The sequence below is a fragment of the Chrysemys picta genome, chromosome 18 (genome assembly GCF_011386835.1).
Source record: "Chrysemys picta bellii isolate R12L10 chromosome 18, ASM1138683v2, whole genome shotgun sequence".
NCBI classification, from domain to species: domain Eukaryota; kingdom Metazoa; phylum Chordata; order Testudines; family Emydidae; genus Chrysemys; species Chrysemys picta.
In genome coordinates this window covers 2,890,536-2,904,509 of record NC_088808.1, presented here as the reverse complement: position 1 = coordinate 2,904,509, position 13,974 = coordinate 2,890,536, and the positions used below count along the sequence as shown (strand labels likewise).

Sequence of the window (13,974 nt, the reverse complement as noted above, 5' to 3'; positions counted from 1 at the left end):
CAGACCTACAGCACTCCGCCCCCTGCCATCCCCGCGCCTGTGTCACCCCCAGACCTACAGCACCCCGCCCCCCCGCCAGCCCCGTGCCTCTGTCACCCCAGATCCACAGCACCCCGCCATCCCCGCGCCTCTGTCACCCCCAGATCACAGCCCCCCGCCCCCCCACCAGCCCCGTGCCTCTGTCACCCCCAGATCACAGCACCCCGCCCCCCCGCCATCCCCGCGCCTGTGTCACCCCCAGACCTACAGCACCCCGCCCCCCCGCCATCCCCGTGCCTCTGTCACCCCCAGATCTACAGCACCCCGCCCCCCGCCATCCCTGTGCCTCTGTCACCCCCAGACCTACAGCACTCCGCCCCCTGCCATCCCCGCGCCTGTGTCACCCCCAGACCTACAGCACCCCGCCCCCCCGCCAGCCCCGTGCCTCTGTCACCCCAGATCCACAGCACCCCGCACCCCTGCCTTCCCCGTGCCTCTGTCACCCCCAGATCACAGCACCCCGCCCCCGCGCCTCTGTCACCCCCAGACCTACAGCACCCCGCCCCCCCGCCATCCCCGCGCCTCCGTCACCCCCAGATCACAGCACCCCGCCCCCGCGCCTCTGTCACCCCCAGATCACAGCACCCCGCCATCCCCGCGCCTCTGTCACCCCAGATCCACAGCACCCCGCCCCCGCGCCTCTGTCACCCCCAGATCACAGCACCCCGCCCCCCCGCCATCCCCGGGCCTCTGTCACCCCCAGACCTACAGCACCCCGCCCCCTGCCATCCCCGTGCCTCTGTCACCCCCAGATCCACAGCACCTCGCCCCCCGCCATCCCCGCGCCTCTGTCACCCCAGATCCACAGCACCCTGCCCCCCGCCACCCCCGTGCCTGTCACCCCCAGATCGCAGCACCCCGCCCCCCTGCCATCCCCGTGCCTGTCACCCCCAGACCTACAGCACCCCGCCCCCCGCCATCCCCGTGCCTGTGTCACCCCCAGACCTACAGCACCCCGCCCCCCGCCATCCCCGCGCCTCTGTCACCCCCAGACCTACAGCACCCCGCCCCCCCGCCATCCCCGCGCCTCTGTCACCCCCAGACCTACAGCACCCCACCCCCCTGCCATCCCTGTGCCTCTGTCACCCCCAGATCACAGCACCCCGCCCCCCCGCCATCCCCGCGCCTCTGTCACCCCCAGACCTACAGCACCCCCCCTGCCATCCCTGCGCCTCTGTCACCCCCAGACCTACAGCACCCCGCCCCCCCGTGCCTCTGTCACCCCCAGACCTACAGCACCCCGCCCCCCTGCGCCTGTCACCCCCAGACCTACAGCACCCCGCCCCCCCCGCCATCCCCGTGCCTGTCACCCCCAGACCTACAGCACCCCTCCCCCCCGCACCTGTCACCCCCAGACCTACAGCACCCCGCCCCCCCGCCAGCCCCGTGCCTCTGTCACCCCCAGATCACAGCACTCTGCCCCCCCGCCATCCCTGTGCCTCTGTCACCCCCAGACCTACAGCACTCTGCCCCCCGCCATCCCTGTGCCTCTTCACCTCCAGATCACAGCACTCTGCCCCCCGCCATCCCTGTGCCTCTGTCACCCCCAGACCTACAGCACCCTGCCCCCTCCCCCAACCCCGTGTCTGGGTCACCCCCAGATCACAGCACTCTGCCTCCCGCCATCCCTGTGCCTCTGTCACCCCCAGACCATGACATCCTGCCCCCTCCCCTAGCCCCATATCTGGGTCACCCCCAGACCACAGCACCCTGCCCCTCCCTCCATCCCCATGCCTCTGTCACCCCGAGACCACAGCACCCTGCTCCCCTCCCCTGGGCGCTGTGCCTGGGTCACCCCCTTCCCCTGGGCCTGGTTCCAGGTCACCCCCAGACCACGGCACACTGACCTCCTCACCCCAGCCCTGTGCATGGGTCACCACTAACCCCCAGCACCCCGTACCCTTGCCTCTGTCACCACCCCCTGCACAGCACCCTGCCCCCTCTCCCCATAGCCCTGTACCTGTGTCACCTGTGACACACAGCATCCTGCCCTGTGTCTGGGTCACTCCCCACCCCCCGGACCTGTGCCTGTGACACCCCCAGACCACGGCAACCTGCCCTCCCTGGCCCTATGCCTGGGTCACCCTCTGATCCATCCCTTCATGCCCATGGCACCCTTCCCCCCCCAGGTCCTTTGCCTGTGACCCCCCCAGGTCCCCCAGACCTGTGCCTGTGTCACCCCCTGCACGGCACCCTGCCTAACCCTAACCCTTCATGGCACCCTGTCCCCTCCCCCCAGCCCCTCCTGCCATCCCCATGCCGCTGTCACCCCCCACAACACAGCACAATCCGCCTGCACCTTATGTTTATCCATTCCTGTGTTAAGACTATCTTGGATGCAGATCATAGTTCTCTCCCCAGAGCTCCCAGGAACCACGTTCTCTACTCCTTCCTCAGAACAACTAGTGAGTTCTTAAGAGGATGATCTAAATCCCCCTTCCAACCTGCCACCTCTCACTCACAGATCTCCAGCCTCATAGAGGGCCCTCCATGCTGCCACCTTCCATGGGCTAAATTTCACTGGGTGAAATTGAATGTCTTGTGTTAGACAGGAGATCAGACTAGATGATCTATTAGTCCCTTCTGGCCTTAAACTCTCTGAATCTAAGAATGGAGGAGAGGGGAGAGCTGTCTGCAGAGTCCACCACTTCCCGTACACATCCAGAGATGATCCCACTCTCCCCACACACAGAGTTTGTAAGCAACTCAGGGCTGGCGCCTGTCATTTTGCTGAGCTGTAAATGCCAGGCACATCCATTGTGCCACAGAAGTACACAATACTAAGACATTAATAATTACTACAGCTTTTCAAAAGCCCCTACTGTCATAGCTTCCCCCCCACTCTCCACCCCCTTGCTTCAAGTGAAAGAATCACAGAAATTCCGCTCCCTGCACTTTCCGGAATCAGACACCTCATGCAAAACACCACTTTGCCTGGCTTGGGGCAGCTGAGGCAGCCAGAGCTCTTCCCAGCATCATTCAAAAGAGAAACCCCTTGCTAGACAGAATGAAAGTGAGTGCTGAGGTCTCTGTTTCATTTCTCAATTCCCTGGTGGATGCTAGCTTGGGGAATGAGATGCTGTTGTTATCTGAGACAGCCAGACTCAAAAGAACACCTGGGTACTACTACTTTCATGCATCCCAACTTCATCACTGTGGGATCCCAACACCTTACCAAGGTCCAGAAATTAAAGTACTTGCAATCTTACAGAAACCGAGGTGCCCAATAGCACAGAGTCAACAGCAGAGCTGGGAGTATAACTTCCATCTTGTGTCTCCCAGTCCTGTGCTGTAATCACTAAACATACTCCCTCCACCCTGCAGAGGCCCACGGCTTTTACTCTGTGCTTGAGAACAGCATGGCCCTTATTGAAAACCCATTGAAGGCAATGGAGACTCACACAGACTTTGGATCAGGCTCATTCTATAATCCCCTAGGGCAAAATCCTGACCCCATGGACTTCAATGGAACCAGGATGTCACCCCTAGAGTACATATGTGTAATCCTTCAAAACAACAGACTTCAAATGAATTCCGACTGCTAGAAAACCTTAGTGCAAGCCTTTCAGCCCAAGGTTCCCAGGTCAAATCCAGCCCAGTGTGGCAGTGGCTCAAAATCAGTGACTCCTGTCAAATGAGTTGCTGGTCTCAATCCAGTCCTTAGTGGACAGTCGGTGCCTGCACCACACAACCCACCACCTTGGGCGGCAGGTATCAAAGGCCAAGGCAGGCTAAGCCTCCCCTAACCCAGGCCATTGCCACACCCATGATCTGCCCTGAGGTCTTGCCACCCACCCCTTCTCCCCTGAAGCCAGCAGAGACTCAGCTCCAGCCAGCAGCCTGGAGATGGGGCCCGCCGGGGCAGCCTGGGGCTGGGTCGGCCGGGCCAGGGCTCACCAGCTATGGGGGGGGGCTAGCCTCCCCAAAGGTGGGGTTCATGCCCACCACCACCAACTGGCCCCTGTTGGCAGCCTCAGCAGAGTGGGCCACAGACTGCATGGGCACTGGAAAGTACTCACCCCCGTGAGGTGGTCTTTAGAGGTCAAGCTGATTAGCAGGGCAGTTTAGCTTCTATCCAATCTATCTGTGTAGGCATCTGTATTGCTTCGATAATGCTGCAGCCCATGCTGTGCCCTATGACTGGGTACATGATGAATTTCACTCTGCATAAGACAATCTATCCACCACTCCAGGCTCCCCACTAAGAACTCTAGGCAATGCACCTCTTCTCCATGCCATACAGGACACCTGCAGACCACTCTGAGGCATGTGGGCTAAACCCCAGGATGAGGACTGGCCCTCCAAAGGCTCTTTAGCACACTTGATTGCCTTAAACAAAGCAGCAGAGCTCCCTTACCTTTGAGAAGAGTGACATTGCTCATTCCAGCTCTGAGAATCAGCTCTTGGCTGGGCGGTGGTTGCTTAGAACAGAAAGTGGAAGTGAGACGCATGCCTAGAGGAGAGTCAGCAAGGGGCTGGCTTCGTTTTAATAAGAACTGAGGAGAAGGGAATTGAAAACCAGAACCGTGCGTGAAGTTCCAGGCCAGCAATAGCCACCCAGAGGTGCTTTCACAGGGGGAACTTGGCTTTGCTAAAGGTCAGGCCAAAAGACCTGTGACTTTTACAAAGACAGGCGTACATTTCAAAGCAGATCATTCTATTCCATTTGATACAGCTTAGCAAATCCAAGTCCTATTTGGGCAGTGCAAGGGGCTCTTGGAGCTCTTTATTGTGCCATAGTGTATTTAGATTTCCAGAAAGCCTTTGACAAGGTCCCTCACCAAAGGTTCTTATATCAAAAGGGGGAGGGATAGCTCAGTGGTTTGAGCATTAGCCTGCCAGTGTTGTGAGTTCAATCTTTGAGGAGGCCACTTAGGGATCTGGGTCAAAAATCAGTACTTGGTCTTACTAGTGAAGGCAGGGGGCTGGATTCAATGACCTTTCAGGGTCCCTTCCAGTTCTATGAGATAGGTATATCTCCATATATTAAATTAAGTTGTCATGGGATAAGAGGGAAGATCCTTTCATGGATTGAGAACTGGTTAAAAGACAGGGAATAAATGGTAAATTTTCAGAATGGAGAGGGGTAACTAGTGGTGTTCCCCAAGGGTCAGTCCTAGGACCAATCCTATTCAACTTATTCATAAATGATCTGGAGAAAGGCGTAAACAGTGAGGTGGCAAAATTTGCAGACGATACTAAATTGCTCAAGATAGTTAAGACCAAAGCAGATTGTGAAGAACTTCAAAAAGATCTCACAAAACTAAGTGATTGGGCAACAAAATGGCAAATGAAATTTAATGTGGATAAATGTAAAGTAATGCACATTGGGAAAAATAACCCCAACTACACATACAATATGATGGGGGCTAATTTAGCTACAACTAATCAGGAAAGAGATCTTGGAGTCATCGTGGATAGTTCTCTGAAGACGTCCATGCAGTGTGCAGAGGCGGTCAAAAAAGAAAACAGGATGTTGGGAATCATTAAAAAAGAGATAGAGAATAAGACAGAGAATATCTTATTGCCCTTATATAAATCCATGGTACACCCACATCTTGAATACTGCATACTGATGTGGTCTCCTCATCTCAAAAAAGATATACTGGCATTAGAAAAGGTTCAGAGAAGGGCAACTAAAATGATTAGGGGTTTGGAACGGGTCCCATATGATGAGAGATTAAAGAGGCTAGGACTTTTCAGCTTGGAAAAGAGACTAAGGGGGGATATGATAGAGGTATATAAAATCATGAGTGGTGTGGAGAAAGTGAATAAGGAAGTCATTTACTTGTTCCCATAATATAAGAACTGGGGCCACCAAATGAAATTAATGGGCAGCAGGTTTAAAACAAATAAAAGGAAGTTCTTCTTCACACAGTGCACAGTCAACCTGTGTGTGACGAACTGGGACTGTTCTTAATGTGGTCTTTGAAGGCTGAGTGGGGAGTGTTGGCTGGGAAGGCAGGGGAGGTTGGCTAGGATGGTCTGCATTGGGGGATGGGAGACTGGCCGTGAGGGAGAATACCTGAGCATGTAACCTGAGAACCCAGGAAGGGGTTAGAGGCCAGGTGACACCTTTGCCCGGGAAACTGAACAAAGGCTGTGGGAGGAGACGCTGGAGAGAGAGTTTCAGGAGCTGGCTGGTGGAATGGCTGGGAGGCAGATAGGGCTCTGACCTCCCAAGGGGGCTGTGGTGCCCTGGGACCCCTGCCTGCAAGACCTGTCTTGGACTGTGTTCCTGTTGTCTAAATAAACCTTCTGCTTTACTGGCTGGCTGAGAGTCATGTTGAATCGCAGGAAGCCGGGGGTGCAGGGCCTTGTGTCCCCCCACACTCTGTGACAACTGGTGGCAGAGGCGGGATCTACTGCACCCCATGGACGGCGCTTCCTGCAGTAAGTGACTGGGGAGCAGTAAAATGAAGGGGGATTGACGGGGACCAGGCGTGCTGAAGAGTGGAACTCCTTGCCTGAGGAGGTTGTGAAGGCTAGGACTATAACAGGATTTAAAAGAGAACTGGATAAATTCATGGTGGCTATGTCCATTAATGGCTATTAGCCAGGATGGGTAAGGAATGGTGTCCCTAGCCTCTGTTTGTCAGAGGATGGAGATGGATGGCAGGAGAGAGATCACTTGATCATTGCCTGTTAGGTTCACTCCCTCTGGGGCACCTGGCATTGGCCACTATCGGAAGACAGGATACTGGGCTAGATGGACCCTTGGTCTGACCCAGTACGGCTGTTCTTACGTTCTTATGTCCCCACCCCCAAGAATGCCATGTCTCAGTGCCACAGGGCTGAGATCTTCAGTGCTCTTTGCACTGGCAGGGTGTGAAGTAGTCAGATTGCCCTCTTTCCAGGGAGTTCAGAAGAGTCCCCAGCAGGCACAGAGCTGGCATAGTCAGGTCAACACCACTGCCTTCATGGGAGCCACCAGTGCAGGGGATCTATGCCACAGCTCTTCCAAGGTGTTAGATTGGCTCAATGGAAGGGTGTGTGTCTGTGTGTGTGTGTGTGGGGGGGAGGGGAACGTTGCAGCTAGAGTGCAAGTTATGGCCGTCCCTGAGGCCGCTATAACCTACACACTAAGGACTGAATTGGCCCTGGCAAGCCCTGGGGGGTGCTGCTGGTCCCCACACTGGGGCTTAGTCCAGAGTGGGAGTAACATACACACACCCCAGCTCCTTCAGCATCCAAAGGGGACTGTGTGCTACTCTGGAGCTTGTCAAGAAAAGCTGCTTCTTGTAGGACTGGGCTCCCGCAAAGCTAGCTGCAATGCTCAGGGTTCGGTGTGCAACCTGCTCCCCAGCTGGTGACACTTGAGGGAACTGAGAGATGACAGGAAGAGTGATTAGCCAGCATTGGGGGGTGTTTGTGCAGTGAATTGGGGGACTAGTGGATGGAAGTTTTCTGTAAACAGCCAGTACTCCTTGGTTCTATCACCCCACACTGGCTGGACTGACCCCACTGTGGGAATGCACTTGTAGGTTTCCCACTCTCAAGTCCCAGGCAGCTGGCTTACAGAAAAGATTGGCCAGCCTCCTTTGGGGGACTCTGTGTAGAGCAGGCAGGGGGCTTTTGCCCTGCTTCCCTGCCTCGGCTGTTCTCCTCCCACTGCCGTGTGAGGGTACAGCCCCACTTGGAGCAAGGGTGTAATGCCCAGCTAGTGCAGACATCCTCTCGCTAGAGCACTAAATGCAGTGGTGGAGCTGTGGTAGCAGCGAGGGGCAGCACCCTGAGTACAAACCCACTTGGACTCTGTGGGTACATACTCAGGGTGGCCAGCTCATGCCACTGCTTGCGGCTGCCCAGGCTACTGTGGCTACACTCCTATTCTTAGTGCACTTGATGAAAGTTAGCATGAGTCTGTCTGCGTGAGCCAGGAATCACCCTGTGATGGGTTGGACCCCTTGGGAAGTCACCTGATGTGCTGAGATACCACTGAGTCTACCTGTTCTGCCAGTGTGGGCTCCCTTTAACCTGTCTTGCTGAGCCAGGCTATTAAAGCCTCTTCTAACGCACACACAGGCAGGGCCACACCCAGCTGCAGATCAGCTCTGGGAAGACTCAGCTTAAGGGACTTGCTCCAGCACTCAGATGCCCATCTCCCTTGGAGTGCAGACCCAAAGATATGGTATGAAATTCGCCTCTTCCCTCAATGTGGAAGAGGGTATGCACAATTTCCCAACCCCCTCCCTGATAGAAATCACATAAACTGGGTTGTATTATAAACCAGAAATAAATGTATTACTTATAACAGGTGTATTTTAAATAGTTAAGAAGGTAGCAGACAGAACAAGGCAGATTACTAAGAAAATAAAACAGAGCATGCAAACTAAGCTTAATACACTAAAGAAACTGGTTACATGTGAGTTCTCACCCTAAATGTGGTTCTAATAATCTTCACAGGCCAGATGCCCTTCCAGCCTGAGTTCAGTTCTTTCCCCCTGTTCAGTCTTAGTTGTTTCCAGACATCATTTTAGGTGGGGTAGCAGGGAAGAACTGACAACCTGGATTACCTCAGTCCCCACCCTTAAATAGGATTTGCATAAGGCGGGAGTCCTTTGTTTCCTAGTTTGACCCCCCTCCCCCCCTTCCCTTACAGTAGAAAGTTACAAGTCCCAGGTAATGTTTTAGTATCAGGTGACAAGACCACCTGACTCTGTGGGGCCCTTGTAGCCATTCTTCACAGGCTGACCCACATGTTTATAGGAAAACTAAGCTTTTTTACAGTCCATTGTCCTTGTTAATGGGTCATCCACCCTGTCTGGCTTTTCCATTGTTGTACCTGAAGTGCTGGCAATGGGCATTACCCAAAGTAGCATAGTTGAAATACAGATACATAGTCAGTATACCTAATTTCAGATACAGAAATGATACCTGCATACAAATAGAATAATTGCATTCAGTAAATCATAACCTTTCCAATGATATCTCACGTGAGTCATCTTGCATAGAGTATATCTCAGTTATGTCATATTCATAAGCATATTTTCATAAAGTATATGGAATGCCACATCCCACGCCCCTTCAGCGCCAAGGGGCTAGGTAACTTGAGACAGCAGACTGGGGCAGAGGCGGGGAGAGTAATCAGAGAACAGGCAGCAGCTGCCTCTCTGTTGTCTAGTGATCAGTGGAGCTGGGAGGGCCCATGTCCCCTGGAGGGACTGTAATGCACACACACCAGGGTAACTGGGGACTTGGGGAGCTGGACTGGAAGCAGCTCAGGGCAGGTTTACCTTGAAACACTGCAGTGGCGCAGCTCTGTAGAGCTTCAGTGAAGCTGGTGCTCAGGGCAGAATCTTACACTCTGCGGGTCTGGGGGGTCTTTTAACAGTGAAAAAGCCTCACACAGTAATATTCGACTTAACCCCTTGTGATGAAGTGGGGTTTTCCCCCTTGTTATGTTGCGTGTGAATGCTACTGTCCTGTATTAATACTGTGTGCATCTCGGTGTGCCTGTGTACTGTACCACTGGCGAGGTGGTGGGAATAGGGGTGTGTGGCTTTTGCGAAGGCCCTTGGGGCAAGTGAGGCTGCCCAGCTGCCTGTACGTAAGCTATGGCCGATGCCCTTTGTAACCTAAGAATCAGGAGGGGGGTGCAACCAGGTGACATTTTGCCCAGGCGGTAGGACAAAGCCTGGGGGAGGAGCAATGTGTGTCAGCAGCCAGGCAATGGGGTCCAACTCAGGCTTCTGTGAGGGACTTGAAGGGTGGGAGACCAGGGCTTCTGGCCTGGGGTTCCCCCCAGGATGGACTTGGCTGAAAGTCACTGATTTCTGTGCTAACAAGTTAGGTACACAGCGGAGAACAGGTCAACTAATAAACATTCCGTGTTACACCCTGGCTGAGAGTCACGACTGACTGCGACGCTGGGGTGCAGGGGCTTTGGCTTCCCCAGGAGCACATACACACCACGCCCAATAAGGCAGATGAACTTTTCTTGATGGCCAGTCAGGATCAGGTCATCCGGGGAACTCCAGCTTCTGCACGGTGGCACGAGCAGAGTGTTGAGGTCTGGCAGCTTTGATTGTGGGGCTAGGGCCTGCAGTTGGTTCCCAAGAATTTCCTTTTGGACCACAATTTATATAGTGAAATTTGAGTCTTGCTTAGCTGTACCTTAACCAACCATTTTACTAAATTACTAAACAATTTTCTAACCAATCCTAACCTATTGTAAAACCGTTCTTTAACCAATCATATCCCACCACCTCCATTGATTTACACCCAGCAAAATTAGTTATGCAACAGACAGAAACAATTAAAGAACCAGGCAGAGACCAGACAGATAAACAATAGGGAAATGGGGACCATCAAGACAAAACAAAAAAGAAGTAGGAATTTCACAACCACAACTTATTGATAAGTGATTTCTCGCCAGACAGAATGCCATCAAATAACGTTTTCTTTAACCATCTTAAGATCTGTTTCTTTATCTGGTAGTGGTGGGTACTATTAGGACAGGAGCCTTCTGAACAGCTCGATACTACATTGTTTTAAAATAATTTAGATGGACTGTGAGATGTAACCTTCCACTTTTTAGCTCATGGCTGCTGCTCCCTTAATATGGCTGCTGACAAAGGCCTCAGACCTCACAATATGGCTACAGGAAAAGGCCTTATCCTTACACCTGAGTGACGTATTTGTACCGCTGTAAGTTTGTAGTGTAGACCTGGCCTCAGCCACATGGACAGAGCAGTGCATGGGCCTTAATAAAGTCCCACTTGTTTAACTAAGATCTGCATTCAGCTTCTCTTTGTAAACGAAATCTCCACCTGCTCCCCACAACCACCTGACTGCCTCATTCCCCCCAGTACTTCAGTGTATGGCTGCGGAAAGGGGCAGACAGAGAGGTGCAGATAGCCCATTTATTCACCTGGGTAGGGCTGAGAAGAAGGGAGGTGGGAGACATGGGGTCAGGAAGAGAGGAGACTTATGGGGATAGAGGGCTGGTATAAGGGGGATACAGAGAGGTGGCAACACCCCAAAGCCCCCTCTCCCCATCCTCTCCTCATCCACTGATAGAAAAGGGAAGGGAAGCTGCCTCCAAAGACTCAAAATGAGAGAACAGGCTTGCCATCCTCCCCCTAAACATGGAGGAGTGGACTAGCAGGCCCTTGGACTGGCTACCGCCCAAGAGGCCATCTGCAGGGCAGGGAGGGAGGATGGTTGTATGCCTCCCAAAGGGGACTGGATGCTACTCCAACCTTCAAACTTTTAGTGAACCTTCTAATTAAGCAACTTCTATTAAATCCCACTACAGTACTTTACCAGAATGTGCACACTGGCCCCTGGTGGCTGGGGCCCAGAAGCCAATCTCCATCACACAACTGGCCCTGGAAAAGGGTTACATGTTGGCAGCTGTTGGGCTGGGGAATGGGGGAAAACATTGTGAATCTCCTCCAAGCTCAATCAGGACCAAAGAGCTCCCACTCCATGCAGCTGAGGCATGTGATGCGACTAATAAAGCACATATTAGCATCCTAACCTGAGAATAAGCAGGAAAATATGTATCCCCAAAAGATGTCTTGTTCTGGAAATGTATGTGTGTCTGAAAACAGAGGCATATAATGACAGCGTTTCCTTCATTCTAATAGCATTGCTATCACAGTGGTATAGTTAAGGCTAAGATTGTGTTATGGTTATTTTTAGTAAAAGTCAGGGACATGTCACGGGCAATAAACAAAAATTCACAGAAGCCATGATCTGTCTGTGACTTTTGCTGCTGCGGCTCCATGGTTTCCCCTGCCACTGTGGTGGCTGGGAGCTGTGGGGTTCCCCCTCTGCCTGTGGTAGCTGGAAGCTGCAAGGTGACAATATTTCCCAAAGAGAAAACGGGACACCCCCAGCCACTCCCCTGCCCCTGTGCGAGGTTGCCTGTCACTGGAACCCTGAGGAGTCTGTCACCTGTTGCTGCAACATTGGAGGGGGCCCCCGTCGCCTGTCGCTGGAATCCTGCCTGGGCCCCGCTGGCTGCCAGCTCCAGAGTCCCGCAGCCCCTGGGCTGAAACAGAGAATGTCACGGAGGTCTCTGGACGTCACGGATTCCATGACTTAGTTATAGTGTAAGCCATGCCTGCTTGGGGTGACCCTCTGTCTCCCTCTAGTGGCAGCTAGCTCAGCTAGCGATTGATGAGCTGCTGCAGCCTTGGCTACTAGAGATGTATCTTTAGCTCATGCAGTAGAGGCTCCTGCATTAAGCTCCAGAGACACTGTTGGGGTAACATATTGGTTTGGTATGTTTCTCCTCTAGTCTCCATCTTGTTTTACTAAAACAACAACTAGACTCCATTTTGGACGCCCTCCTTTACGGAGAGCTTCCTGCCCCTCCTCCCTGCCTTTTTCAAATTAGAGCGGGAAAGGCAAGGAGCGGTTAGAACACGTGATTGCGTAGTTTGCCTAGTAACAGCAGACTGTGGGTGGCAGCCTCACTGCTGCTCGGGGCTGTCCATCCTAGTGACAGTCAGTGTCTCCCTTGTTATCAGCCTGTGGAAGGAGTCCTAGCTAGGCCGGGATTGTAGTGCATGGTACTAGGTTCCATCTGTGTCATACGCTGCATGCATCCATTTCCATTTCTACCTGCGAGTCCGCATACTACCACTCAGGACGATGCATAGGGGATGAAAGACAGAAGAAAGAAGAGGAAAGCCATTTACCTGGTGATCATCACTGTGATGCTCTGTACCTTGGGGAAAAACCCTACACCCCCATGTTCATCTTTATAAAATGATTGCGTGGTATCCAATGCAAAGTTTGTCATGTCGGGTGTCTTCGGAAGGCTCATGATGCACTGAGCATTGTTGTTACAGTAATATTATAGGTTATAATTTCATGTATATAGTTATGAGGCTGAAAATGTGTCCTCATGACTTAAAGCAAGCCCAGACAAAAACTCTCCAAGAGCAGAGAGGCAGTTCACACCTCATCAGGGCAGGTATGGGACAAACCCAGCCCAGCCTCACAAGAACAAAGGACACGGGCCTAGGCAGCAACAAAGGATCTGTTACACTCTCCAGGAAGTCACCCCCCCTTCCTTTGGTCAGTTTGGAATTGCAATGAGGTAATGCTCACCTGACTCTGAAGGGGAAGGGGGGGGTGTGAAAAGCCAAGAGGGAAGAAAGAACATGATAAAAGGGAGAGATGTTGGCCATGCTCCTTCTCTCTCTTCCACCTACATCTACAGACACCACTCCAAACGACTGAAGTGCTGATTAAAGGGGAGAGCCTGGCTGAAGAGCAACCAGCCAGCTTGTGGTGGGAAGTATCTAAGGGTACGTCTACAGTACGAAATTATTTTGAAATTATTCTATTCGAATTTTCGGAAGCGATTTTATACATTCGGTCTTGTGTGTCCCCACTAAAGCGCGTGAATTCGGCAGAGTGCTTCCACAGTACCGAGGCTATCATCGAATGTCGGAGCAGTGCACTGTGGGTAGCTATGCCACAGTTCCTGCAGTCCCTGCCGCCCATTGGAACTCTAGGTTAAGCTCCCAGTGCATGATGGGGCAAAAACATTTTCGCGGGTGTTTCTGGGTGTGTGTTGTCAGTCGCTCCCCCCTCCGTGAAAGCTATGGCAGACAATCGTTTCGCGCCTTTTTGGCATGCAGACGCCATACTGCTTTCAGCAGACAGTGCAATATGGTGCACCGCTTCTCTTCTGGTACTATGAATCCACCTCACATTTCCTCTCATCTTTCTATGTAATCTCTATAAGTATCTACTCTTTCTCTTCCTCATCGACCGCCAACTCTGCTCAGCCATCATGAACCGAGCAGCACAGCTTCCACCGCCAACTCTGCTCTCCCGCTCTTGCCGCGCTACCGAGCTTCTCCATGTTGTCTGTCCTGGGCTCCCGCCTCCGTGAAAGCTACAGAAGACAACCATTTCCAGCCTTTTTCCGGCTATCATGAACCGAACAGCACCTCTTCCACTGCCACT

The 13,974-nt window shown here is 52.9% G+C and overlaps 1 protein-coding gene across 2 annotated transcripts in view; it reads right to left on the bottom strand.

The window, feature by feature from the left end:
• TRAF2 (TNF receptor associated factor 2) overlaps positions 1 to 8,526 on the bottom strand; it is a 52,641-nt gene extending 44,115 nt beyond the window's left edge. Inside the window, exon 1 of one of the 2 annotated variants that reach the window (XM_065572289.1) lies at positions 8,417 to 8,526. Coding sequence is in view for 1 of the 2 variants with exons in the window: in XM_065572288.1 (XP_065428360.1) it covers positions 4,397 to 4,414 (18 nt within the window). In the remaining variant the exon portion in view is untranslated. Of the gene's footprint in view, positions 1 to 4,396; positions 4,465 to 8,416 lie in introns of those variants that run through there. The other variant, XM_065572288.1, reaches the window with a different exon arrangement.
• Between the last annotated feature and the right edge of the window lie 5,448 nt (positions 8,527 to 13,974).